This window comes from Erythrolamprus reginae, chromosome 2 (genome assembly GCF_031021105.1).
Source record: "Erythrolamprus reginae isolate rEryReg1 chromosome 2, rEryReg1.hap1, whole genome shotgun sequence".
NCBI lineage: Eukaryota > Metazoa > Chordata > Lepidosauria > Squamata > Dipsadidae > Erythrolamprus > Erythrolamprus reginae.
In genome coordinates this window covers 168264099-168289592 of record NC_091951.1, presented here as the reverse complement: position 1 = coordinate 168289592, position 25494 = coordinate 168264099, and the positions used below count along the sequence as shown (strand labels likewise).

General features: G+C 44.4%; 1 protein-coding gene across 1 annotated transcript in view; it reads right to left on the bottom strand.

The window, feature by feature from the left end:
- Nucleotides 1-25183, bottom strand: part of CACNG4 (calcium voltage-gated channel auxiliary subunit gamma 4) — a 110927-nt gene extending 85744 nt beyond the window's left edge. The window contains exon 1 of the mRNA XM_070735982.1: nucleotides 24955-25183. Within this exon, the coding sequence (XP_070592083.1) occupies nucleotides 24955-25183 (229 nt within the window). The remainder of the gene's footprint in view (nucleotides 1-24954) is intronic.
- Nucleotides 25184-25494: the final 311 nt, after the last annotated feature.

The following is a 25494-nucleotide window of genomic DNA, read 5'->3' as shown; positions in this document are numbered from 1 at the left end:
AGAACAGAGTTCCCGCAGGAAAAGGAGGAGGGGAGAAGGTGCACAGTTGCAATTGGCCATTCATGAAGGTGCAGGGCTGAGAAAAGGCAGACACAATGGAGGTCAGCAAAGCCACTTCTGAGAGGGTAGCCTTGCTCCTCCCCAGTCAGGGGCTATTTATCCCAGCACATGGAGCAAAGTGTCACTAGGAACAATTCGTCAGTTTCTTGCTTTGGGTTCATTCAGCCATGGTGATTCCTGCCGTGGATGTACACCTTGACTCTGTTTTCGGGCTTTGGACTTGCCTCTTGGACCTTGAACTTGGATTTTATTTTTGGTGGTTTGTGCTCAGGTCATGGACTTGTATTTGGACTCGGGACTTTATGGACACGTGCTGTGTTTCTAGATGGGGGAATTGTGTTCACTGGGTTTGCACGCATTCCTGTGTAGAGATGAACCATAGGGAATACTATTTGGAGTTGGCAAAGTCCCAATAAATACTTCAACACTTGGGCTGTGTGCAGCTGTGGATATTATGTGTGCACCTACAGTAAGGTGCACTTGTCAGCACCTATTTATTTTGGCATTTGGAGCCTTGTGGTGGTCGGAGATAACTGTTCATAATCCATCCATCCATCCATCCATGAACTCCAGAACCAAGTTCTGTGTTAGCAAAAACTTCAGAAGAGAAGGATTTAGGGGTAGTGATTTCTGACAGTCTCAAAATGGGTGAGCAGTGCAGTCAGGCGGTAGGGAAAGCAAGTAGGATGCTTGGCTGCATAGCTAGAGGTATAACAAGCAGGAAGAGGGAGATTGTGATCCCGCTATATAGAATGCTGGTGAGACCACATTTGGAATACTGTGTTCAGTTCTGGAGAAGTCACCTACAAAAAGATATTGATAAAATTGAACGGGTCCAAAGATGGGCTACAAAAATGGTGGAAGGTCTTAAGCATTAAACGTATCAGGAAAGACTTCATGAACTCAATCTGTATAGTCTGGAGGACAGAAGGGAAAGGGAGACATGATCGAAACATTTAAATATGTTAAAGGGTTAAATAAGGTTCAGGAGAGAAGTGTTTTTAATAGGAAAGTGAACACAAGAACAAGGGGGCACAATCTGAGGTTAGTTGGTTTTACTGAAAAAGTTGTAGATGCTTGGAACAACCTTCCAGCAGACATGGTTGGTAAATCCACAGTAACTGAATTTAAACATGCCTGGGATAAACATATATCCATCCTAAGATAAAATACAGGAAATAGTATAAGGGCAGACTAGATGGACCATGAGGTCTTTTTCTGCCGTCAATCTTCTATGTTTCTAACTCTCTTGATTCACTGCCTTGGATTCATTGAGACTGTGTTGCCACCATTGTGATTTGATCGCATAGACATCAAGCTTCTTTTATTGGGCCTTAAAACTTTATTGGGCCTTTATATTACTATTGTTATGTCTTGATTCCATTGAAGTCAAGTTGCCCTTGTTGTGACTTGAACCCATTAAAGCCAAGCTGGCTTCATCATGACTTGAATCTGCTGGAGTCATGTGGCTTTCATTGTGCCTTGAACCCACGGAAACCATGTTTGCCTTGGCCAGGCCTTGAACCCTGAGCATCATGGGACTTCCAACTTGTGGGTGACATACCAGTGCCTTAGATACAGAAAAGGCTGCAGGCAGACTTGTCTCCATTGCCTTTGTTACACACTGAAACAAACTTTAAAACGGACTTTAAAAATGCTCATGTGGAATTGAGACCTGGGGAACGACTATGGGGTTGGTTATGTGAAATAAACATGCTTACTCCACTTGTGCTGTGCGTGTGAGTGTGCATGTGTGTACTGGGACAGGACACAACCTTTTTCAGTGCCATTGTAACTTTGAATGGTTGCTTAATGATTGGTTAGAAATTAAGGACTACCTGTAATTGAAATGAAGATTAAAGGGAGGGGGACGTGGCCAAATGCCGTGGCAACACGGAGTTCCCTGTACTCTGCTGGGGAACCCTGATATCCGTGTTGCCTGGGGATCTGGTTCGACCTGGAGGGATGGTGAAGAAGGGAGACGCTGTTGGCGATCTGGGAGGGGACATTAAACCCCCCCAAGGAACCAATAAAAAGCTTCCAACCAGCAGCACCGGAAAATGGCTTGTCAAAATTAATATTGATAATGTATAAGAATTAATTTAAATAGGTAAATAGGTACTAATATAAACTAATATAATCATGGATATAAATAGAGGGTTGATATAGGTTTGATTTGATGGATTAAATTTAAAATGGGTTAATCTACATCTGTATTATTAAGAGAGAAGAACCATAGCCAAAAAGAGATGAAATGAATTAATTTTTTAAAATTTGGAAATTCAAATGATTTTTTTTCTTTTGTCACGCAAATATAATCAATGATGATAATTCATACTGATAAGGGATAAGGGTTTTTTTACTTAGGGAATGAAATGTTTTAAATTGGATTTGTGGAATTACATTTAGTATTAGTAAATATATATTTGTACTACCAGAGGGAAAGATAAAATTACAATGAATAATGAATGAAATAAGTTATGTGTGTTGAAATTTTGGAGCTTGAATAATTTCTATTTCTTTTTGCATTGTAAAGGATATTAGTAATGTATAAAGCAGGTAATATGAATTGATATCTTATTATTGAAGATAAGTAAATGTGGACCTACCTAGGGGCATTTAGTTATGAGAAAATAAGGGTAAAGAAAAACAAATAATAAGTAAATGATATAAGGAAGATAATGAAGCACAACAACCTAGATTTAAGAACTAGGAGATGTAATAACTAGTAGTGGAGGCAGCACGATCTAAATGACATATACTATAAGTAAAGATATAAATAAGAATGAACATGAAATTAAGATGAATTAGTATATTTAAGAATATGTTTATTAAGTTCCATTGAAGGTATATGATGTTGTATGTATGTTTTTGATGTGGACAAAAATAAAAAAAACCTTTAAAAAAAAGAAATGAAGATTAAATATCTATACATGGAAATATGTTGAAAAAGTGAAAAATGTAAATGGAGTGTATTTATTTTTCCCATGATGAAGAAAGAGAAGACGACAAAATGGATGTTAGAACAATCTGTGAAAATTGCCAAGAAGATAAGCGAAGCTAAAGCCAAGGACAAAAATCTCAGGGACAAACATGACAAAGAGTTTCAGAGTTAAGAGGCAGTATTACAGCAACATCTGTACAGACATTGAAAATTGAAAAGAGACATGGGAAAACAAGGAAAAACTGGAAAACGGATGCCAATAAACAGGGTACAGTGATACCTCGTCTTACAAACCCCTCTTCATACGAACTTTTCATGATATGAACCCAGTGTTTAAGAATTTTTTGCCTCTTATTCCGAACTATTTTCACCTTAGGAACCCAAGCAGCCCCAAGCAGCTGCCGGGATTTCCCTGAGGCTCCTCGATTCCCTTCATTTTTGCCAGCGCTGCTTTGAATCCCAGGGACAAACTCCCCCCTTCCAAACTGCATGGGGAAAAGACTCATGGAGCTCAAGAGAGGAGAAAGGTGTGGGAGAAATGAACAGAATGGGGTGGGCAAAAACGGGAGGGAAAGACTCATGGAGCTCAAGAGAGGAGAAAGGTGTGGGGAAAATGAGCAGAACGGGGTGGGCAAAAACGGGAGGGACCCATGGAGCTCAAGAGAGGAGAAAGGTGTGGGGGAGATGAGCAGAGTGGGGGGGACAAAAACAGGAAGCAGGGACCCATGGAGCTCAAGAGAGGAGAAAGGTGTGGGGAAAATGAGCAGGACGGGGTGGGCAAAAACGGGAGGGACTCATGGAGCTCAAGAGAGGAGAAAGGTGTGGGGAAAATGAGCAAGACGGGGTGGGCAAAAACAGGAGGGAAAGACCCATGGAGCTCAAGAGAGGCTCTTTTCGCCTTGCTTCATTGGGACTGCCACCTCTTGCCACCTCTCGCTGTCCCTCCCCCCATTCCGTTCGCCTCAGCTTTGTCTGCCTGCTGCTTTTTAAAAAATCCTTAATGTTTTGGATTTTCCTAATGGGCTTGCACGCATTATTGGCTTTTCCATCGATTCCTATGGGAAACATTGTTTCATCTTACAAACTTTTCACCTTACGAACCTCGTCCCGGAACCAATTAAGTTCGTAAGACGAGATATTACTGTAGTAACATATTCAAAGGATATCAAAGAAAGTTGGAAGTAGTACACTAAAATAAAGTATAGTACAAATGTCAACATATAATATACCTTAAGATATACTTACATGAATCTCTAATACTACTGCAAGATGAAGTTACATCAGCACTCTGATCATTACTAAGTCAGAAGACTACAGGAAGTGAGGAAATGTCCATTGATACATGGTAAGAATAAGTAAAGGCTCTAATCAAACGATGCTAGCAAATCCGGAGATGACACAGTGATCAACATATTGGAAGAGGTCAATCTGCATTCTAATACCAAAGAAAGAAAGAGATGTGACTATTGTACAATAGTCCTAATATTACTTATGTACGTATGTTCCAGCATAACTCTGCCTTGAACAATTTCAACCAAACTAGGTACAGAGATGATTTACACCATCGAAACAAATACAGTGGTATCTCTACTTAAGAACACCTCTACTTAAGAACTTTTCTAGATAAGAACCGGGTGTTCAAGATTTTTTTGCCTCTTCTTAAGAATTATTTTCTACTTAAGAAAACGAGCCAGGGAAAATTTCCCAGGAAACTTGAGAGCGGCACGAAGGCCCGGCCAGTTTCCTGCCATTCCCCCTATAATCCCAGCCATCTCGGGCTTTTCTGGGCTGCCAGAGGAGCCTTTTGGTGGTGCTTAAAGAGGCTTTGGCAGTCCAGATGGGAGGCACATGCTCCTCCTCACCGCCTCAGAGTCCCCCTCTTTTTTTAAGCCTTAAAAGTTTGGATTTTTTTTAATTCACCTCATCTCACCTTCTTCCTTTGGCAGTGATTGTCCTCCTCCTCTTCATCGTCCTCCTCCTCCCACCCAAATTCCAAGCTTTTATTTCTTTCCTAATGGGTTTGCACGCATTATTTGCTTTTACATTGATTCCTATGGGAAAAATTGCTTCTACTTAAGAACTTTTCTACTTAAGAACCTGGTCATGGAACAAATTAAGTTCTTAAGTAGAGGTGCCACTATACTTGGGAGGGGGGGGGAGAGATATCTTGGGTGTCAGTGTTTCTCTCTCTCTGTGTTACAACATAACTCTGGAATGGCTGGGTCATTAAATAAAGCGAGTGTGGCATCCTAGAGTGGCAATTGTTTGTGATGTCAGTTCCTTCAAGCTTCCTCTGGAAAGCCAGCCATGATATTCACCCTCCAATGGACCAAGGAGGCAGCGCCTGATGGATTTGGGGCAAAGTGCCAAGATCATAGACACGGTGGAAAAGAGGAATACATGGGAGGGGGAAGGGAGAGGGCAGGGATAATGGGCATGGGAGTAGGGGGAAGTAAAGCCCCTCCCAATGGCTCCCTGTCAGACAAATGCTTCAGCGTCTATAAATATCTGGGCAACGCCGGATTATCAGCTAGTTAAATATAAAGATTATCAACATAAAGAATGTTGCTAAACTAATGACATCATGTAAAAACAACACAGAATTGATAAGATATCAAAACCAACCATCAACAAAGAAGAAACAAGAGTCAAAAAATATACCCCAGATTAGCACTTAAAACAGCCATGAACATCTTGGAAAAGATGTGCAGATGCCATGATGTATCTAAGCCTACACAGATCAGACTAATATGAGCCATGACACTGATTAATGTCATGAATGGTGCCAAACTATGACGCTGATTGTAAGTTGGATTTTGAAAAAAAAAGATACTAAGACACTTTGAAATTGGAGAAAACTCTTGAGAATATGAGAGACAGACAAGAAAACAAAGGGATTATCAAAGAAATCTATACAAAGTTCTCACTTGAGGCACAAGTGACCAGGCTCAACTTATCCTACTTTGAACAAACTGCATGAAGATCTGGGTCTCTGGAGAAGCTCTAATTCTGAGAAAGGTGGAAGGAGAAGAGGATTGCCCGCAGAAAAATGGATGAACTCTGTTACAATGATGATGGTGCATCGTTGGAAGATCTGAGAAACCAGGTTAAGAATAGACTGTCTATGTGATGGCAAACAGTTGACATTGACCTCACGGTACATAATCAAGCTATCAGGACCAAACTGTGCATTATCTTTTTTTGCAATGCAAATTGTTATTTGGACCATATTAGCTAAAGTTAATGCTCAATAGCCCTATAAATGGTTCCTGATGCAAGACTCTTTTCCCTATACATTCACCGGGGAAAAAGACATCTCTGCAGACAACACGAGAATTATTCAGTAAGACAGAGTACAGCCTGACCCTTGATTCAGTATACTTGCTGTAGACTCTATATATTGTATACTGTACTTGTAGACAGTTACATTATATAATATATGTTCTGTCTGGGTTCCCCCAGACCTCAACACCAACTGGAAAAAACAGCCAGACACTCTGGTAAAAGCCAAAAGTATTTTATAACTGGAAAAAATAAGCACAGAGGAAAACCTGTTCTTCCCAACAGACAGGATATAATACGGTACAGCAGGGTCCTGATGTCCAGACAATACAGCAAGCTTCTTGCTGGCACCCCCCCCAAGGTTTCAATAGTCAAAGGCACAAACCAGGATTCCAAGACACCAAAGTTCACAGTCAGGTTCCACGACTCTCAAAGATAAAACTCCACAAGCCAGGAAGGGTGGGTCTGCCTTTTAGCCTTTCCCAAGAGCACCACACCCAAACCCAGCTGCTGCCACTTTAATGCTGAAAGTATTTAGCCAATTGACTCCGTCTCTGATTAGCTCTTCGTTGTCGCAGATCAATTATGGCTTGTGCACTTTCCTCTAAGGAATCCAGGCTGCTTGCTGAGGAGAGCTCCCCCTGGTGGGACTCTGGCTGTCCTCCCTCTTCTTCAGCCTGGGATTCCTCCTCGTCTGTCTGCACCTCCTGTTCCTCAGCCTCTCCCTCTGAGCTGGAAACCGACAGAAGGTCAGCCGTTCCCGGAGGGGCCTCAGATGGAACCACAACAATATATAAGGAGCACATAAGAGCTGAAGAAGCTTTTAGGATGAGAAGCAAAAGGGCTTCAAAGAAAAACCAGAAAGTCCAATTGTCTCTTGAAAAAGCATCTTTGAGAGCACATAAGTAGTTCTGTATTCTTTGTTCATTTCAAACCACTCATCATCTCTTTTTATAATTGTGCTATATAGCAGAAAAAGTCAATTTAATAATGTGGTGTGATTTTATCAGATAGGAACAATTTAAGTCTGATCTTGGCTAATCAACATAGCCTAGCGTATAGGTTATTATGAAGATAGATTTGGTATTAGAAAGAAGCCTGAATACTATCCTGAACCCTTTGGAAGAAAGAACACACACACTTTGCATATGGTACAATGACCCATTTCTAATAATGGTAATTAGTACCAAAGTACCCTTATTTAATAGGAGCATTTTCTATTGTTGAAATACAATAGTCATTAACTTTATTTATTTGACACCAAGTCGGCTTTTAAAACACACAGTTAAAACTGCATGGTCTACCTTCTCAGACCTTGCTTTTTGTTACTACTGTACTAAGAACTGTATTTTCATTGCCATCAGTAGGTCATTAGATATAGCATGAAGATGTAACTGTAAACTTACCCAGTTGCAAATGTTCCTTAATGTTTCTTAAGGAATGTGAACACAAATGTAATTCATAAAGAGAAATATATGCATATTTGATACTAAATTTAAATTCTAAATACTGTAAAATTTTATAGCATGATTTTAGAATCCATTTTTAATTTAAAATTTTACAAAGACATCTTAGTCAAGCCACATCTGATTATTTAGAAACCTTTCAACAGAAATGGAAGGCAATTGGAAAGAACTTGCACACCCTACTGTTATTCAGGTCAGTATTAACATATACAGAACTCTTTGAAATGTTTAGCTAAATACAGAAATTGGACTTATAGTTGCAGACAATACATGGCAAGTCCAAACCATACATAATTAGCAGCAAAATTCAGCAAGATATTTGAGACTTACACCAGAGAAAAAATAATTGACACTGCTTTGAAAATAACAATATCATATAAAAAGGAGAAAAGTATCAAATTCACACTTTAAAATGTCATCTATTCCAAACAAATAAAAAATAAAGAAATGTATGTAATGCTAAGCCAAAAAGAATCACCTGTTTTGTTTTCAAGGCCTTAATTTCCAAATGATATTGCATATTTGACTCAGATGTGAAATGCTACCGGTTTGGGCGTACTGCTGCTACAGTGGCTGCTGCTGGTAGTTCGGAGAACTAGTAGTGATGGTAGGGCAATGCTCCGCCTAGACACCCAAATGTCACAATTTTGTTGTTTTTAACCCTCTGTGCATGTGCAAAGCCTTCTGCGCATGTGCAGAGGGTGAAAATGTACACACAGTGGTGGTGCTTGCAAAGTGTGCATGAAGCACAAAGTGTGCATAGTGCGCAAAAGCACAAAGTGCACACTTCTAAACCGGCAGGGAAGCTAAGTAAATTTCACTGATTTGCCTGTCTAAGGTATACTATATACTTGTAGATGCTTCAATTACCGAATCACTCCTAATTAGCTCTGCCGCTATAGCCTTTTAAAAAGGCATATTGTGGAAAGAGGATGTTGCCTGGGTAGTCTGCTGTTAAATTCCCTTGGGCTACATCTTTCTGATTTCACTCTAAGATCTTGTGAAAAGAGTTAGCCAAGAAAACTTTGAGAAACTGGCTAATTAAGAACTGTGGAAAGTTCATTTCTCCTTAAACCAAAATGTATATATTATGTTTAATGGAATAGTCATTCAGGTCCAGAATTATGTTTTGTAAACTAAAGTTACAGTGACATGAATGCCTACTGGTGTAAACATGCTTAAATTTGGACATTTTTACAGCAAACAGAATAGGGCTATCCAAAAATTAATATTATTATTATTATTATTATTATTATTATTATTATTATTGTTGTTGTTGTTATTTATTGGATTTGTATGCCGCCCCTCTCCGTAGACTCGGGCGGCTAACAACAGTAGTACAAAACAGCATGTAAATCCAATACTAAAACAGTTAAAAACCCTTATTTGTAAAACCAAACATACATACAAACAAACATACCATGCATAAATTGTAAAGGCCTGGGGGGAAAGAATATCTCAGTTCCCCATGGGCATGACTTACACCCTTGTTTCAAAAAATGGCACACAATTATGTAAAGGCACTGTATGATCATTTTAATATAATCTTAGTTTGCTGCTGATGTCCACCAAGTCATTAATTGTTGGAACGTGCTCATAAAATAAATGAAAGTTTCAGAATTATTCTTGGGTTTTCTTTGTGTCAATTCTGTACTATCTGTCATTTAGAATAAACCCAAACATCTGGTTTGTCAAGGTTTTTGGGTTATGTTTGATGATAGTATTGGGGAAACAGAAGCTGCTATGCCAAAATATTGTTTTGGAAAGAAACACACTTCTAGCATCAAAATGAAATAAAACATGAATAGATATTTTCCCCATCCAGTTTCCACCAGTATGTCATTCTTATTATGGCCAGACTTTTGACCAATCATGTTGCAACAAAGCTGACAATACGTAAGAGCACTACAATGGGTTTTTGTGCCAGAGGCTCAGCACTCTGACCTGTGGCATTTGTTTTCTTTCCACGGTTCATTTTGCCAAAGTTGCTCAGCAACCCTTGCATTTTTTTGTGTCTAGAACTCGTTCTAGCTTAGCTTGGTGGGATCCAATTAGGGCAGCCTTGAGGTTGAGATTCTAGATAAGTCTTAAATCAAAGCTTGTGTCGCCTTCCAAACATCTCAAAAAGGCAGTTTCCAGGAAGACTGATTAGATGCAGTTGATTCTTAAGCTGAACCCTATTCCTGCTTTGTGCTTACTCCAAACAGAAATGTTGAATGGAGCATGTAAGTTGATTAGTTGGCCAGTAGGATTACTTATGATATGGTCATGTGTATCGAGAGTAGAGGTCAAAATCTGTCTATCTGCTGTATGTATGTTTGTATGTATGTACGTACGTATGTATATTTCTGTCGGTCTATCTATCTACCTATCTACCTACTTAGCTATCCCTCCATCCCTAGCTATCTATTAATTTCTACTTTTCCATTTATCTCTATGTATCCTGTTTTCCCCAAAATACTGTAAAGTATCCCCTGATAATAAGCCCAATCGGGCTTTTGAGTGCATGGCAATAAGGCCAAGAGCTTATTTCAGGATTCAAAAAAATATACGACAGGGTCTTATTTTGGGGGAACATGGTGTCTATCTACTGTTTGTCTGATCTATCTATCTATGTATCTATCTATGTATCTATCTATGTATCTATCTATGTATCTATGTACCTATCTATCTATCTATCTATCTATCTATCTATCTATCTATCTATCTATCTATCTATCTATCTATCTATCTCTGTGTATTGTCTATCTGTCCATCTATCATCTGCTCCTCCTCCCCGCCCTTTTGAGGAGGCTGGATATTTCCATTTTGCATTAAATCTGTGTTCCCACTTTCAGCCCCATTTTTCAATTTTTTTAGTTAAAAGCCTTTGTAATCTGGCAGCTAAATTTCAGTGGCGCAACCTCAGGATATTTTGGGGGTTGAATGTAAATGAGGACTGGTAGGCTGCATGGTGCTCTCTGATTGTCTGTTGTTGCTTTAGGAGGTATTAGGATTAGGTCTGTCAAACTATACAGAAAGACACATGTAAGCAGATGATTAAAGAGAAAGTGTTTCTTCCCCACTTCCTCACTATCACCATCTTTCCATGGAATCCAGAATGATAAGGCAAATGACTTTATCTATACTTCCTTCCATTTGCTTACCTATTATCAAAGAAAATAAAGGTTTACCTTTTAATTTTCACTCATTTTAAATTTGTACGCCATATGATTAGCCCAACTCAGCTGAGCTATGATTTACAAAAAAATAAAACCAAAGGACCCATAAAATCACTAATTTCCATGTCCAATCATCAATAAAACAGTAACTATAAGCATATAGATCAGTATACAGATAAAAAATTCTTACATCTTGAAGACCTTATAGAAAATCTATATTTTGACAACCTTCTAGAACGATGCCAAGGTGGGTAAGTACAGGACCTCTCCGGGAAGACTGTTCTACAAGGTGAGGGCCACTGTAAATAAACACTTTCACGTCACAAATTGGGAGGGGGGGGGACACTATTAACATTCCCATTTGAAACACTTCTGTGTGGAGGAGGCAGATTTGCAGATACCTAGGATTCAGCTATGTAAGACTTTGCATATTAAAACCAATGCTTTGAAGAGTACACAGCTGCTACATGTTGTACCAACTGTATGTCTATGGAGGTTCTCAATCATCTAAGTCATGGTTGTCCCAAAGGTACTTTCTTCAAAAGTAACTTTCTTACTCATCCGAGAGATCTAGTCCAAGAGAATTGAAGAAGATTCTTGGAGAAGAGAAACGTTTTCAAAGAAAAACAATAACAAGAAAGTCCACTTGCCTTTTGGAAAAAACACCTTTGGGGTGTACCAACTGCAGTTTAACTCAATATTTGGAAAGGGCAGCCCATACTGGCTCTGTTAAAAAGTGCTATTGCTAACAGGTTGTAAGCCACCCTGAGTTTAAGGAGAAGGGCGGCATAAAAATTGAATAAATAAATAAATATTAAAATATGCTGCAGGAGTTCAGCATAATAATGATGAGAACATAAATCTCCCACTTCAGATAGGGCACCACCCAAACAAAGGTGAAGCCTACCTTGACTTTCAACTTAACTGTTAAGTCCAGCAGGACTCACGAATATAAGAAGAGTTAGACTCACTTAATTGAGACAGTAACACCCAGATTATTTATAACCAGACCTGATAGCCAGATAGTTTCTGGACAGACAGCAACTTAGCAGGATTCAACTTTCAGCATCTTACAACCTTCAAGCACCAGTCTGCATTACCAGGGCCGCCGATAGGGGGGTACTACTGGTACTGGTGTACCGGGCCCGGCCATGAGGGGGCCCGGTTTTGCCCGCCGTCGCACATGCGCAGTACCGGCCCTCTCTTGCCTGCCTCACCAATGAAAAAGGCGGGCCCTCTGGCCCTCGCGAGGCAGGACTCGAAGAAGCCCCGACGGAGCCTTTGGCAGCGCGGTCCTCCAGTCCCAGAGTAAAGCGTGCGGCGAAGGTAGGAGCCCCTTCGGGGTGGCGGTTGCAACTTGCGCTTGTGTTAAATTTTGTTTCTTTCCTAAGCAGCCTTCTGTGTAAAAAAATCCATTTGGGAACGAGTCGTTCCCAAATGGATTTTTTTACACAGAACGCTGCTTAGGAAAGAAACAAAATTTAACACAAGCGCAAGTTGTAGGCTTCCCACGCGTGCACCAGCGTCCCCCAAAAGGCCCCCCCGCACACCCTTTTCCAAGGGCGCGCATGAAGCCGCGGCCGCGGCCGCCCCCCGCGCCCCCCTGGCTACTCGCCGCTGCCCTCACCCACCCGTCCGCTCCGCCTCTCTTCCCTGCAGGCATTCTCACAGCGGGGGCCACCGCGCTCTCTCCATCTCCCTGCTAGCCTGCCCAGAGCATTCAAAGTAAGAGCGAAGGTTTTTCTTACTTTGAATTTTCCGGGTTGGGCTGCTGGCAGCAAGGGGGTGGAGAAAGCGCGCGTCAGCCCACGCGCCCGACATTCCAGGCACCGTCCCCTGACCCCGGTTTCCTGGATTCCTGGTGGCGCCGACCGAGCCCTGACCAGCGGGCTCCCGAGTCCCGACCGAGCCCTGCGGCGGGAACGAAGCGAGTGGGGCGCTCCCCGCCCGGCTGCGGCTCTTGCCCTCGTCGGGGAAAGGGAGGGGAGGGGAGGGGAAGAGAGGGCCAGGAGGACACGGAAGGAAGGAAGGAAAAATAGGGAGGGAAGGAAGGGAAAGACGGAGGGGAAGGAAGGGGAAGAGGGAGGAGAAGGAAACAGGAAGAAGAGATAGGTTGGTTGGTTGGAATGAAGGAAGAAGGGAAAGAAGGAGAAAGGGGAAGGGAAGGAAGGAAAGGAAAGGAAAAGAGGGAGGGGGGAAAGGAAGGAAGGAGAGATAGGTTGATTGTAATTGAAAATTACAATTGAAAGTAATTGAAAATTACTTTCACCAGCCTCCGGAGAACGAGAGAGAGTGAGAGCGATGACAGAACAAGATAGAGAGAAAGTGTGTGTGTGAGAGAGAAATAGGGGGAGAGAAAGAGATAGCAAGAGAAAGAGAACGAGAGAGAGAAAGAGTGTGAAAGAGAAAGCAAGAGAGAGAGAGAAAGAAAACAAGAGAGGGAAAGTGAGAAAAAGAGAGAGAGAGAAAGAGGGGGAGAGATAGAGAAAGAGAGAGAAAGAAAAGAGAGAGAGATCAGAGAGGAAGGAAGAGTGAGAGAGAGGAAGAAAGCAAGATAGAGAAAGAGAGAGAGAAAGAAAGTAAGAGATGAGAGAGGAAGGAAGAGAGAGAGAAAGAAAGCAAGAGAGAGAAAGAGAGAGAGAGAAAGAAAGAAAGAGAGAGAGAGAGATGAGAGAGGAAGGAAGAGAGTGAGAGAGGAAGAAAGCAAGATAGAGAAAGAGAGAGAGAGAAAGAAAGAAAGAGAGAGGGGAAGAAAGCAAGAGAGAGAAAGAGAGAGAGAGAGAGAAAGAGAGAGAGAGAAATGAGAGAGGAAGGAAGAGAGTGAGAGAGAGGAAGAAAGCAAGATAGAGAAAGAAAGAAAGAAAGAGATGAGAGAGGAAGGGAGGGAGAGAAAGAGAAAGAAAGAAAGAGAGAGAAAGAGAAAGAAAGAAAGAAAGAAAGAAAGAGATGAGAGAGGAAGGAAGAGAGTGAAAGAGAGGAAGAAAGAGAGAGAGAGAAGAGTGGAAGGAAGAGAGAGAGAAATGATAGAAAAAAATGGAGAAAAAAAGAGAAATGAGAAAATGATTGAGGCAGAGAATAGGCGTTGATTGCTTACCTGAACGCCTCTTCTCGTACGGTGAGCGGGTACAGCAGTCACATGGGTTGCTCATGTCCAATCCGGTGGAACTGAGCCTAGTGTTAAAAAAGCTTGCTGGATCTGCCCCTTCCCCAGAATTCGCGAATCCGTAGACTAGGCTCAGATGTGAAGCTCTTTAGTGTTCAACTCTCATTGTTAGAGGAAAGAAAGGTTATAGAAGGTATAGAAGACACATACAAGGGCGGGAAGTGACTGCTGTACCCGCTCACCGTACGAGAAGAGGTGTTCAGGTAAGCAATCAACGCCTATTCTCCGTACTGAAGGAGCGGGTCCAGGAGTCACATGGGACATACCCAATAGATTGGTCCCTAGGGTGGGATTAGATTGCTATCGTGAGAGATAATGGATTGGAGTACCCTTCTGCCGAAGGCAGCGTCCGCTGAGGCGTAAGAGTCAATCTTGTAGTGCCTGATGAAGGAATTTGGCGAGGCCCAAGTGGCTGCTTTGCAGACCTCCTCCAACGGGGCTTGAGTCGCCCAAGCGGCCGAAGTGGCTGCGCTCCTGGTGGAATGCGCTGTGATGTTCTTTGGAACTGAGAGGGAGGCCGACTCGTAGGCCTTAGAGATAGTCCCTCTGATCCAACGGCCTATCACTGTTGAAGACACTTTGGCACCCATGACTCTGGGGTGATAGGCTACAAAAAGTGCTTCCGACCTCCGAAAGGGTCCTGTGCGTTGGATATAGATCCTCAGCGCTCTAATGAGGTCCAGGGTGTGCCATCTAATTGCCAAGGGATGGTCCCGTTGGAGACAGAAAGAAGGTAAGACAATATCCTGGGTTCTGTGGAACATGGAACTGACCTTAGGTAAGAAGGTGGGGTCCAGTCGTAAGACTACCTTGTCCTGATGGAATTGGCAGAGGTCCTGCCTGATTGAAAGGGCAGCCAACTCCGAAATGCGTCGGGCAGAGGTAATTGCCACCAGGAATGCTACCTTAAAGGATAGGTACCTGAGGGATGCAGATTTTAGGGGTTCGTAGGGTGCCTGCGTGAGGGAATGGAGAACCCGTGGCAAATCCCAGGATGGATATCTGTGGACCTTAGAAGGTCTGAGGTTGGCTATACCCTTGAGGAATTCCTGAACTTCTGGGAAGGAACGGAGAGGCTGTCTGCGGGGCCCTGCTAGGACAGAGGAAATGGCCGCCAGATGACGACGGAGAGTACTGGTGGAAAGGCCTTGATGGAACCCTTGCATAAGGAAGGAAATGATCCTGTGTATGGGAATGCACAGGGGAGAAAGACCTTCCTGTAGACACCACTGGTGAAACTTGGACCATGTATGGTCGTAGATTCGATTGGTCGAACCTCTTCTGGGCTTTAAGATGACCTCCACTGTGTCGGGGTCGTGTCCACGCAGTTCTAAGTCTCTCCTGATAACAGCCAGGCGGTGAGGTGGAACCACTCCGGGTCTGGATGGAATGAGGCCCCCTGCCGTAGCATATCCCCCGAAACGGGGAGTCGCCAGGGGTCCTGGACGGACAGCTGTTGGAGATCCGCGAACCAGGGCCGGCGGGGCCAATGAGGGGCGATTAGGATTACTCGGGCCCTCTCGATGAGGACCTTGTGAATCACGTCCGGAAGAATTGGAATTGGAGGGAATGCATACAGGAGTCCTGGGGGCCAGGGGCTCCTGAGGGCATTGGTTGCTTCTGCTCCCGGGGATGGAAACCTGGAGAAGAATCGAGGGAGTTGGGCATTCGCTTCGGTCGCAAAGAGATCCAGCACTGGTAGGCCGAATCTGAGGCTGATTTGATGGAACAGGTCTTGATGTAGATTCCACTCTCCTGGGTCTATCGTTGCTCGAGAGAGCCAATCCGCCTGGACGTTGAGGCTCCCCGAGATGTGATCGGCTAGGAGCGACTGAAGGTGTTTTTCTGCCCAAAGGCCTAACTTGAGGGCCTCCCTCATGAGAGCCTTGGATCTCGTGCCCCCCTGTCTGCAGATGTGGCTTTTTGTGGCTATGTTGTCGGTGAGAATGAGAACGTGCCGGTTGGGGATGCGAGGCTTGAACTGTTTTAGAGCCAGGGATACGGCTCTTAACTCTAGCCAATTGATTGGCCTGGAAGCTTCCTCCGGTGACCACGTGCCCTGGGCTATCATCCCCTGGGCATGGGCGCCCCATCCTGATAGACTGGCATCTGTGGTGATGACGAATTGGTCCGGGGACCTGAAAGGGGATCCTTTGTCCATGGCCGGAGACATCCACCACCTGAGAGATCTGCGAACCATCGATGGAATGGCAATGCGAAGACTTGAGTTGCTGAGCCCCGATCTCTGAAAGGGTAATAGGAGCCACTGTAGTTCCCTGGCATGGAGACGAGCCCAGGGAATGATGCCTATGCACGACACCATTTTACCCAAAAGGGAGGACAAGGTGACTATGGAGACTGATTGCAGGGGTAAAATGCGAGAAATCAACTCCCCTATATTATGTTTCCTCTCAGGGGAGAGGAAAACCTGGGATGATTCTGAATTAATGATAGATCCCAGATGCAATATGGAAGTAGAAGGCTGAAGGTGGCTTTTATCAAAGTTAATAGAAAAGCCATGGGTCTGTAAAACTGACATGGTGACAGAAAGGTTTACCTTTACTTCCTCTAGAGAATTTCCATGAACTAAAATGTCATCTAAATAACATAAAATGTGGATGGGCTTGGCCCGGATATAGGCCGCCAATGACCCCAAAAGCTTTGTGAAGACTCTAGGGGCCGAGGAGAGACCAAATGGCATAGCCCTATACTGGAAATGTCTGCCCTGGAAGGAGAAACGTAAGAATTTTCTGTGGCATTTGGCAATGGGGATATGGAGGTAGGCCTCAGTGAGGTCTAAGGAAGCCATGAAGTCCCCCGGATGAATAGCTGCTAAGATAGATGACAGGGAATGCATCTTGAACTTTCTATATTTGATGAATAAATTCAGCCTTTTGAGGTCCAAGATAGCTCTCCAACCTCCGGAGGTCTTAGGGACCATAAAAAGGATGGAGTAAAAACCCCGGCCTCTCTGACCGGAGGGGACCGGCTGGATGGCTCTAATGGATAATAAATGGGAGATGGCTTCCTCCATCCGGGTATGAGCAGAGGGAGTACTGGGAGAAGGGCAGGAAATAAAACGTTTGGGGGGGGGGAGAAATAAACTCTAAAAGGAGACCTTTTTGAACTGTATCAATGACCCAGGGGTCCTTGGAAGATTGGCGCCAGCTAGAGGAGAAGTAGGCCAGGCGCCCCCCTATGGGGACCGAAGGGGGATTACCATCTAGGCTTTTTAGAAGCCCTGTTAGAGGACGCTCCTCTCTGGTAGCGGTATCCCTTACCCCTGGGGTTCCTACCTTGGGAACGAAAACGAGGGGAGTACTGACCTGGATTCCTCTGGTAAGTGGTCGCCTGATCTTGTTGGCGCCCCGGTCGACGAAAGGACTGCGTTTTAGTGGTCTTTTTGGTAGTCGGGCCCAATACTTTTTTCTTGTCCGTGGTTTCAGTTAGGAGTGGGTCTAGGAGATCTCCAAATAGGAGGTCGCGTTTTAATGGACCTAAAGCTAACTGCCACTTCTGACGTACTCCTGCCTGCCATTGGCGAAGCCAGAGGAGTCTTCTGGCCGTTGTGGAGGCCGCAATGGACTTGGCTGCGAATCTGGTGGATTGCAGTGTGGCATCAGCCACGTATTGGGCGGCTGCAAATACCTTGTTGAAGTCCTGTTGACCTCTTAAGTCATCGGGAGGAATATGTTGTTGAAGTTGACGAAGCCATAGGAGCATGGCTCTAGAAAAAAAGGAAGCAGATGCGGAGCTTTTAATAGCCCAGGTATCTGCGGTGAACCCTCTCTTGAGCATCTGTTCAATCCTCTTGTCCTCTGGGCGGAGAACCTCTTCTGCTTCGCCTGGAACTGCAGCCGCAGAGTGTAGGGTTTTTATCGGTTCATCAGGCTTAGGGCAGGATAAGAGATCCTCATAAGAGGGGGATAATTTATACAATCTTTTGTCTTTGGTGGTGGGGTTAAGCCCTGATGCTGGAAACTCCCACTGCTTAAGCAAAGCATCTTTAAACAATTTTGGCATAGGGATTACCTCGTTATCCTCCTGTTCCTCTGTGAAGTAGGGTAAGTTCTCCTCCGGAGGGTCAGTGGATGTAGTGGCCTGCTTCTCTTGTGCCGCTAGCCCTGTGGAAACTCTAGCCTTGAGAAGGAGAGATTTGAACAATTGAGAGGGAAAAATAGTAACTGGAGAAGGAACCTTGATTTGGGATTCCTCATCGTCCGAGAGGCCTTGACATGGATCCTCATCCTCTTCCATATCCTGATCATAATCATCCTGAGAAGAATCTGATTCTTCCTGAATAGGAGCTCTGACTGCTGAAGGAGAATTCAAGGGACGGAGGGGACGAGGAGGAGGAAGAGGTAAAGAGGGCACATTGATGGCAGAGAGCTTGGCATCAATGGCCTTGGACAACACAGAGAAAATGGATTGGAACTCTGGAGGGAGGCTAGAAATATCAGCAGGAGTGACAGAAGAATCTCTGATGGCCTGAGAGGTTCCTGGCTGGGAAGATTCTTCAACGATATCTGGTTCCTCTGGACCTAAGCCCCATAGATTAGGTTGGGGTCTGTCTAGGTTTGGCTCATCCAGAGATAACACAGTGACACCAGAGAGAGGCAGGATAGGAGCCTCTGGGGGGTCAAGACTGCTGAGCACTTGGGCCTGCACTTTCAAGCGTTTAGCAGATTTATCATGAATTTTTTGTAGGGCTTGGTCCCTTCTCTTCTCAGCCTTGGTGGTTCTGGTCAAGGGGCGGGCTATGGCAGAAGAGGGGGCCGAGGCCTGGGGGATACTGGTTATCTCATCACCTGTAGGCCTGGCCTCTCTGGGACCCTGAGTGGTGCCTCTCTTGGGAAAGGAAGCCATAGTCTGACAATTTACAGAAGACAAGGCTTGAGCCAAAAGAAATCTGATTTATAGGGGGGAGAAGAATTCCAAGCTTTCCCAAGAGGATTGGGATCCTGCTCCTAGGCCTCGGAGCTGCTGCGACTTGAGAGCAATCTGGGCAAACCCAGAGTTCGTGTTCCCAAATACAGCGTGGCCAGCCTCCCTAAACTTCAATTAAAGTAACCAAGGCACCCTGGTTGGAGGTCTGGCCGGTGGAGAATTAAGCCTGAGCGTCTCAAAGCCCACTCCAAGGATCCAGGCGGTGGACTGAAGCACCAACGGCCGGCAGGAGGCCAACACGAGGTACTAAATTACAGGGCGCGAAGGCCTTCGCGCCAAAAACGAAACCGTTCCGTAAAAGTTTTAAAAGAAACGGCCGGCTAAGTCCAGGAGACTGAGAGGGAAGCGTCTCACACCGCAGGAGGTAAAGCCCTTAAAAGATAATAAATAGACTTGCCTAATGACCTCCAGGCCGAAGGATTGTAAATAACCCAAAACGGCAGCAGAAATAGCCAGCGGCGAGAGGAGCCGCGGGAAGCTAAACCGCTACTTCTCCCCTGAGAGAAAAGCCGAGCCGCCGATGGCTGGCGTTAATTAGCAAGTCTCGAAATTCAATAGAAAGGATTTCTTACTGTTTGGAAGGATAGAACGAAGGGAAGGTGTTAGTGATGAACGAGCTATTCACATATATTCCGCTGGATGCGAGAACTGAGCGAATTCTGGGGAAGGGGCGGATCCAGCAAGCTTTTTTAACACTAGGCTCAGTTCCACCGGATTGGACATGAGCAACCCATGTGACTGCTGGACCCGCTCCTTCAGTACGGAGAATGACAGAAAAGAGAGAGAAACAGAGGGAGAAGTGATTCTTGATTTAAAGCATATGGTAAAAGCACTTAAATAATAACAGAGAAAAAAACCCAGCCCTCACCTGTTTTTATTAATAGTTTTGCTGGTTGTTTTAGTTTTAATAGTAATGGATTTTGGTTTTTTTAAATTATTATTGACAAAATTGAACGGGTCCAAAGACGGGCTACAAGAATGGTGAAAGGTCTTAAGCATAAAACGTATCAGGAAAGACTTCATGAACTCAATCTGTATAGTCTGGAGGACAGAAGGAAAAGGGGGGACATGATCGAAACATTTAAATATGTTAAAGGGTTAAATAAGGTCCAGGAGGGAAGTGTTTTTAATAGGAAAGTGAACACAAGGACAAGGGGACACAATCTGAAGTTAGTTGGGGGAAAGATCAAAAGCAACATGAGAAAATATTATTTTACTGAAAGAGTAGTAGATCCTTGGAACAAACTTCCAGCAGACGTGGTTGGTAAATCCACAGTAACTGAATTTAAACATGCCTGGGATAAATATATATCCATTGTAAGATAAAATACAGGAAATAGTATAAGGGCAGACTAGATGGACCATGAGGTCTTTTTCTGCCATCAGTCTTCTATGTTTCTATGTTTCTATTAATTTCTTTTAATAAAAAAGAAGGGATTTATTTATTCATTTATTTATTTATTTTTTATTTCTATGCCGCCCAGTCCCAAGTTTTTCCTTATTTCCAGATTGCATTTCTTCTTGGTGAGGTTCCGCCCATTGCTTCTTCTACTACCTTCAGGTGGCATGGAGAATAAATAGATGCCATCTGCTTTGTGGCAGCCCTTTAAGATTGGGAAACTACTATTATATTCCCCCTCAGTTTTCTATTTATTGAGTTAAACATACTCATTCTCTTAGCCCTTGTTCATAGGATTTAGCCTCTAGGTCAGGGGTGTCAAACTCAATTTCATTGAGGGCCACATCAGGGCTGTGTTTGACCTCAGAGGGCCGGGGGAGGGCTTGCCCAGGGTGTGTGGCCATGGTGGGCATGGCACCGGATTTGGGGGGCAGTAGTTTTAAAATGGCCGGGGGGGGGGGGCCCAGACACTTAGGCTGTATGGGGCCCCAAAATTCCTGATGGTGGCCCTGTGCATTACCACAGCATCTCCAAATTGTTCAGTCCAGTGAAACAATTAGATATCAACATCTCCAAGAGACGCATGACTTCTCCTATCGGTTTCCTCTATATGTTAAAGAATAGGGATGAAGAGGCCAAAGCATTCAGCATTCCACATGGGAGTGTTTCCTAGGCCAAACTCTCTTCTCTGTTCCCACCCTGAACCCTCCCAAGCTCTGCAACTGCTTAGAGGGCTGTAAAGCACTGTGAAGCGGTATATAAGTCTAAATACTATTGCTATTGACCACTTAGGAAAGAGTAGAACCATTGAAGAACCTCTACAATAAAGCAGGCTATCCAGAACGGTACCATGATAAATGGTAAAACAAAACAACAACAACAACAACAAAAACACTGTAAAAAGTACTAACAAAGGTCACCCAAAGCGAGTACACCGATTTCTGTCCAATGCCCAGGCTTAAACCTTGACTGATTCAGCTCTGGGGAACTCTATAATTAAAGTCCCACCACCTTTCTTACAAAGTTTGAAGTCAGCACAGTAGTTGTCCAAGATATCCTGATCCAGGGAGGCCTTCTTCAGGAGATTCATAACACCACACAGGGGTGGGATTCTACAGGTTCGAGTGAACTAGAAGTTCCGACAATCAACCAGTTCACTCCGATGATCAGGTCGGCCTGCACTTCCACCCCTGCGCTTCACTTACCATTATCTTCTCAGCTGATTGGCGCAGCATAGCAGATTGCAGTGCTTCAGCTGTGTTACTCCCATGCGGTATAACACAGAAGGTTAGTATTTGTAAAACTGTGCACGCGTGCACAGTGCGCATTAGGCATGTGCGCGTGATCACCGAACCAGTGGTTAAGCCGGCAGCACTCCACCACTGGCATCACTCTTTTGAAACCATCCAGCAGAACTCACTCTACCAAGGAGATACTGAAAATTCCCTTAACACCAGCTCCCCGTCACCTCGCCCTGCTACTAGCTTCCCAAAGGAGCCCACGGAAAAAGACTTTTTATGAAAAGTACCCTACCCACTTCATCAGAGTCTACAGACCAACCTAATCGCATGTGACATTACAAGATGCTACTCCAATCACTACTTCAGACGCTGCCTCGGAAGGGTCAAGCCCTCTTGAATATGAGCGATTTTTCTTAAGCAAACATGTTACAGGGTAGCAGCAGACCTCTCTGTCTGCTATTTCCCACAGGGAGCAGGCTAGCTTAAATGAAGCTGCTGGACAAACAACCTGCTAATGCAATAAGTTCGCAGTAACACTGATGCTTGGTGCAGGCTCAAATTGTGTGATCGTGCTCAATTTTGGCCTTTTTCTACCAGTCGTCTCGTCTATTGCTTTGTCTCCCCAAGGCTCTTTGTAAACCAAGAGACATGCCAGATTGGTGAAGAGACTACTTGAGGGGCAATTATATCAAGTATGCTGGGCATCTTCAACTACAGCTCTCAACCAAGCACTCAGTACAACTGCCCGAGAGAATCTCCCACCATTCACTGGAATCTATAAGGTACCTAGTATGAACCATCTTAATCAACCCATTACCCCTACAGTGGTCTTTGAAGGCAGGAAATCTAATATGGATCAGGTAGCGATGTGATCTTGGCAAAGGATGAAAGTACTTCTTCCATCTTCGGATCATACACCAACTGCTCAAAATAAAGAAAAGAACAAACATGTGTCCTTTTGTATGTGACAAGTGAGACTTCACCTGGGATAAACTCACTACCATGACACCTGAGCCTTCCCAGATTCCTCCCATCCCTAGCAAGAAGGTGGAAATCCTCCAACACCAGCCCAGCAATGAAATTCAGAAAAGGGATCCTGTAAGGCAGCAGGGCAACTAGTACATAAACAGGATGGTGAACCTGTCAGATTTTAAATTCTCACTCAGCCTCTGTCACCCAAAGAACAGAAGACAAGCTATCTTTCATGATCCTCCCTATTCATCCTTCCCAGTATCACATAATTCACACAATTATAGTTTCCAACATCCTTCACTCTACACCACGTGGAGTAGCACTGCTTGGAATCATATAATTCAGTAATAACATTCAGGGAGAATATGAATTCTGAATAACTCATTTTTTCCCAGCTTACTATGTTGGTTGGAACTTAGAAGGTAATGGAAAACCATTCAGAAGACACCAGATTGACTACTGCTTCTCTAAATGAAGAAACAAAAAGTCCACTTCCCAACACTGGGAGACAGAAAATTAAAAGGTGGTATAGTAAGGAAAGGAAGAAATTGGAAAAGAATCGAAGCAGGACAAAGGATTTTTCCAAATAGTTCCATTGTCCTCCAGAAATCCAAGTTTTACAATTCCATCAGAGGTCCTGTAATTATTTAAAAAAATCAGAAAATGTTACATTTGGGCTACCTAGGGCAATGGAAAGACCATCTACAGCTTCCACTGACTCACTATTATCCCAGAGCAGCCATCTCATTCACTTTCACGAGTTCATCCTTTGGGAAGACCAGAGTGAGAAATGAGTTCATTAAGTCAACTTCCCCCTAGTATTCCCATCCAGAGAGACAGAGGTTTTTTAAAAAAGCCACCCGAAGAACAGGGCGAAAGAGTGGGGCTACAGAGGTAAGGACCATTTCCTCTTTTCCCTTGCTTGAGCTGGGTCTAGGGGAGGATGCAGCAATGAGTCTCAAGCTGGAGTTTGAAATTCTTGGTGCTGTTGTGCTCCAAAAGGAAGAGGCAGCCCCATCCTGTTCATTAGACCACCTGGAAAGAGCATGATCTGATTATCAATTCCCCTGCCGGGATTTTGTCATGTTTAAGGAAAAGATCAGAAGTAAGTGGGAGGTTGACACCCACCCACCCCAATTGATAAGGTGATAAATTTACTCCATAACCCATAATCAGCTCTAGATTGTTGAAATGATTTGATCAGGATGAACACCAATTTGTCATGTGCAAATGTGACTGAAAAATTAAATACTTGCATATTCTTCTGAACAATCTCCCAAGTCTAACCTGTTTCATCCCTGAAGCTCTCTAGCTGAACCTTCCCCAATGTAACCCCTTACCCCTTTGCTTGGTACTACAGCTCCCAGAATTTCCAGTTGGAATGCTAGCTGGGGATTCTGTAAGCATTGTTCTATAGCTCAGGGGTCACCAACCTTTCGGACCTCAGGAACTACCAAATTCGTAATTTTAAATCCCATAGACCACTAATATATATATTTAAAAGGTAAATAGTATTTAGTGCAATAGAAATGCAAGTAACTTTTCTGCAGACTACCATCGCAGACCACCAGTTGCTATAGCTCACGTGAAGGGCACCAGTTTGGGGAATATTTTACTAGCTCATACACAGACACATTCACAAGCAATCTTTAGTATTCTGCAGACAGTAGTGAAGCTGCTTTCTTTGTTTCTTTCATCCCCAATTTCTTACCTACTTGTGTGTTTTTTTAAATTCATTCTTTTGCATTTCTTTCAATCTTTGGCTAAGCTAGTGTCCAGGGGGGGGGGGGGAAGGTTAAGATTCAACAGGACTGGGGTTGAGGCAACGCAGACACTTTGGGTTAAGCATCACTCCCACTGTCCGGTTCCCATAGCAATCAGAGAGACATCGGTTGCCAAGGCAACAACGTCCTCCCTCCCAGACAGCATCAGAGCAGAAGTACCAACTCGGCTGCGGCCAGCTGTATCTGGAGGAAAGGGTGTGTGTGTGTGTGTGTGTGTGTAAGTGAGAGAGAGAATGAGAGAACGTCGGAGAGAGAAATAAGAGAGGGAAAAAGAAAGATAGCTTTGCCAGGGAAAAAGTGGAGAACTGAAAACTCCCAATTCCGTTGGCCAACCCTCCGATCTCCACACGAAAGCCTCGCATTGTTCCTCACTAGCCATTCCGAGCGAGGAAGTTGGGCACTTTCCCTGAATCTCCCCCCCTTTCTTTGTTTCCCATGAGATCGTTCCCGCGCAGACGGAACCAGCCCTCGACCACGTTCCCGCCTCGCCCCGCGTGTCTGAGGCGCTCGACCCCTTCCCGCCGGGGGCCACTACCTTCAATACAGCAGAACCTCCAGAGCCCGGAGTGGGTGAGGTCGCCCTTCACTTTTTTCGGCTGGCTCGGTGCCGTGTCGTCCGCGGCGGTGACATTGGTCCCGTTGCAGAGGTTGGCGCTCGAGTAGAGCCAATAATCGGTGCCGATAGCGATGGTCATGAGGCTGAAGGCGGCGAAGGCACCCACCGTGGTCAGCAGCATCTGGATCCCACGGTCGCACCACACCATGGTGCTTCATGCTCCACCCGACGGGCTCAGGGGGCAGCAAGAGACAGACGCAGTCGAGCCCTGCTTCCCCCCCCCGCCGCGCCCGAGCGGTGGCTTCCCCTCCTTCCAGCTTCTCTTTTCCCCCCTCGCCTCCCTCCTTCCATTCACCCAGGACGTGGCAAAGGAGACGAAGCATGGGCGGAGGGGAAGGGGAGGGCGCGCCAAAAAAGCTGCGCGCCAAACCCAGCGGGGAAAGAAAGAAAGGGGGGGGGAGTGTCCCACCCCCAAAAAGGTCGCCGCCCTTTCAGGAGTCAGACGAGGCGCGGCGTTGC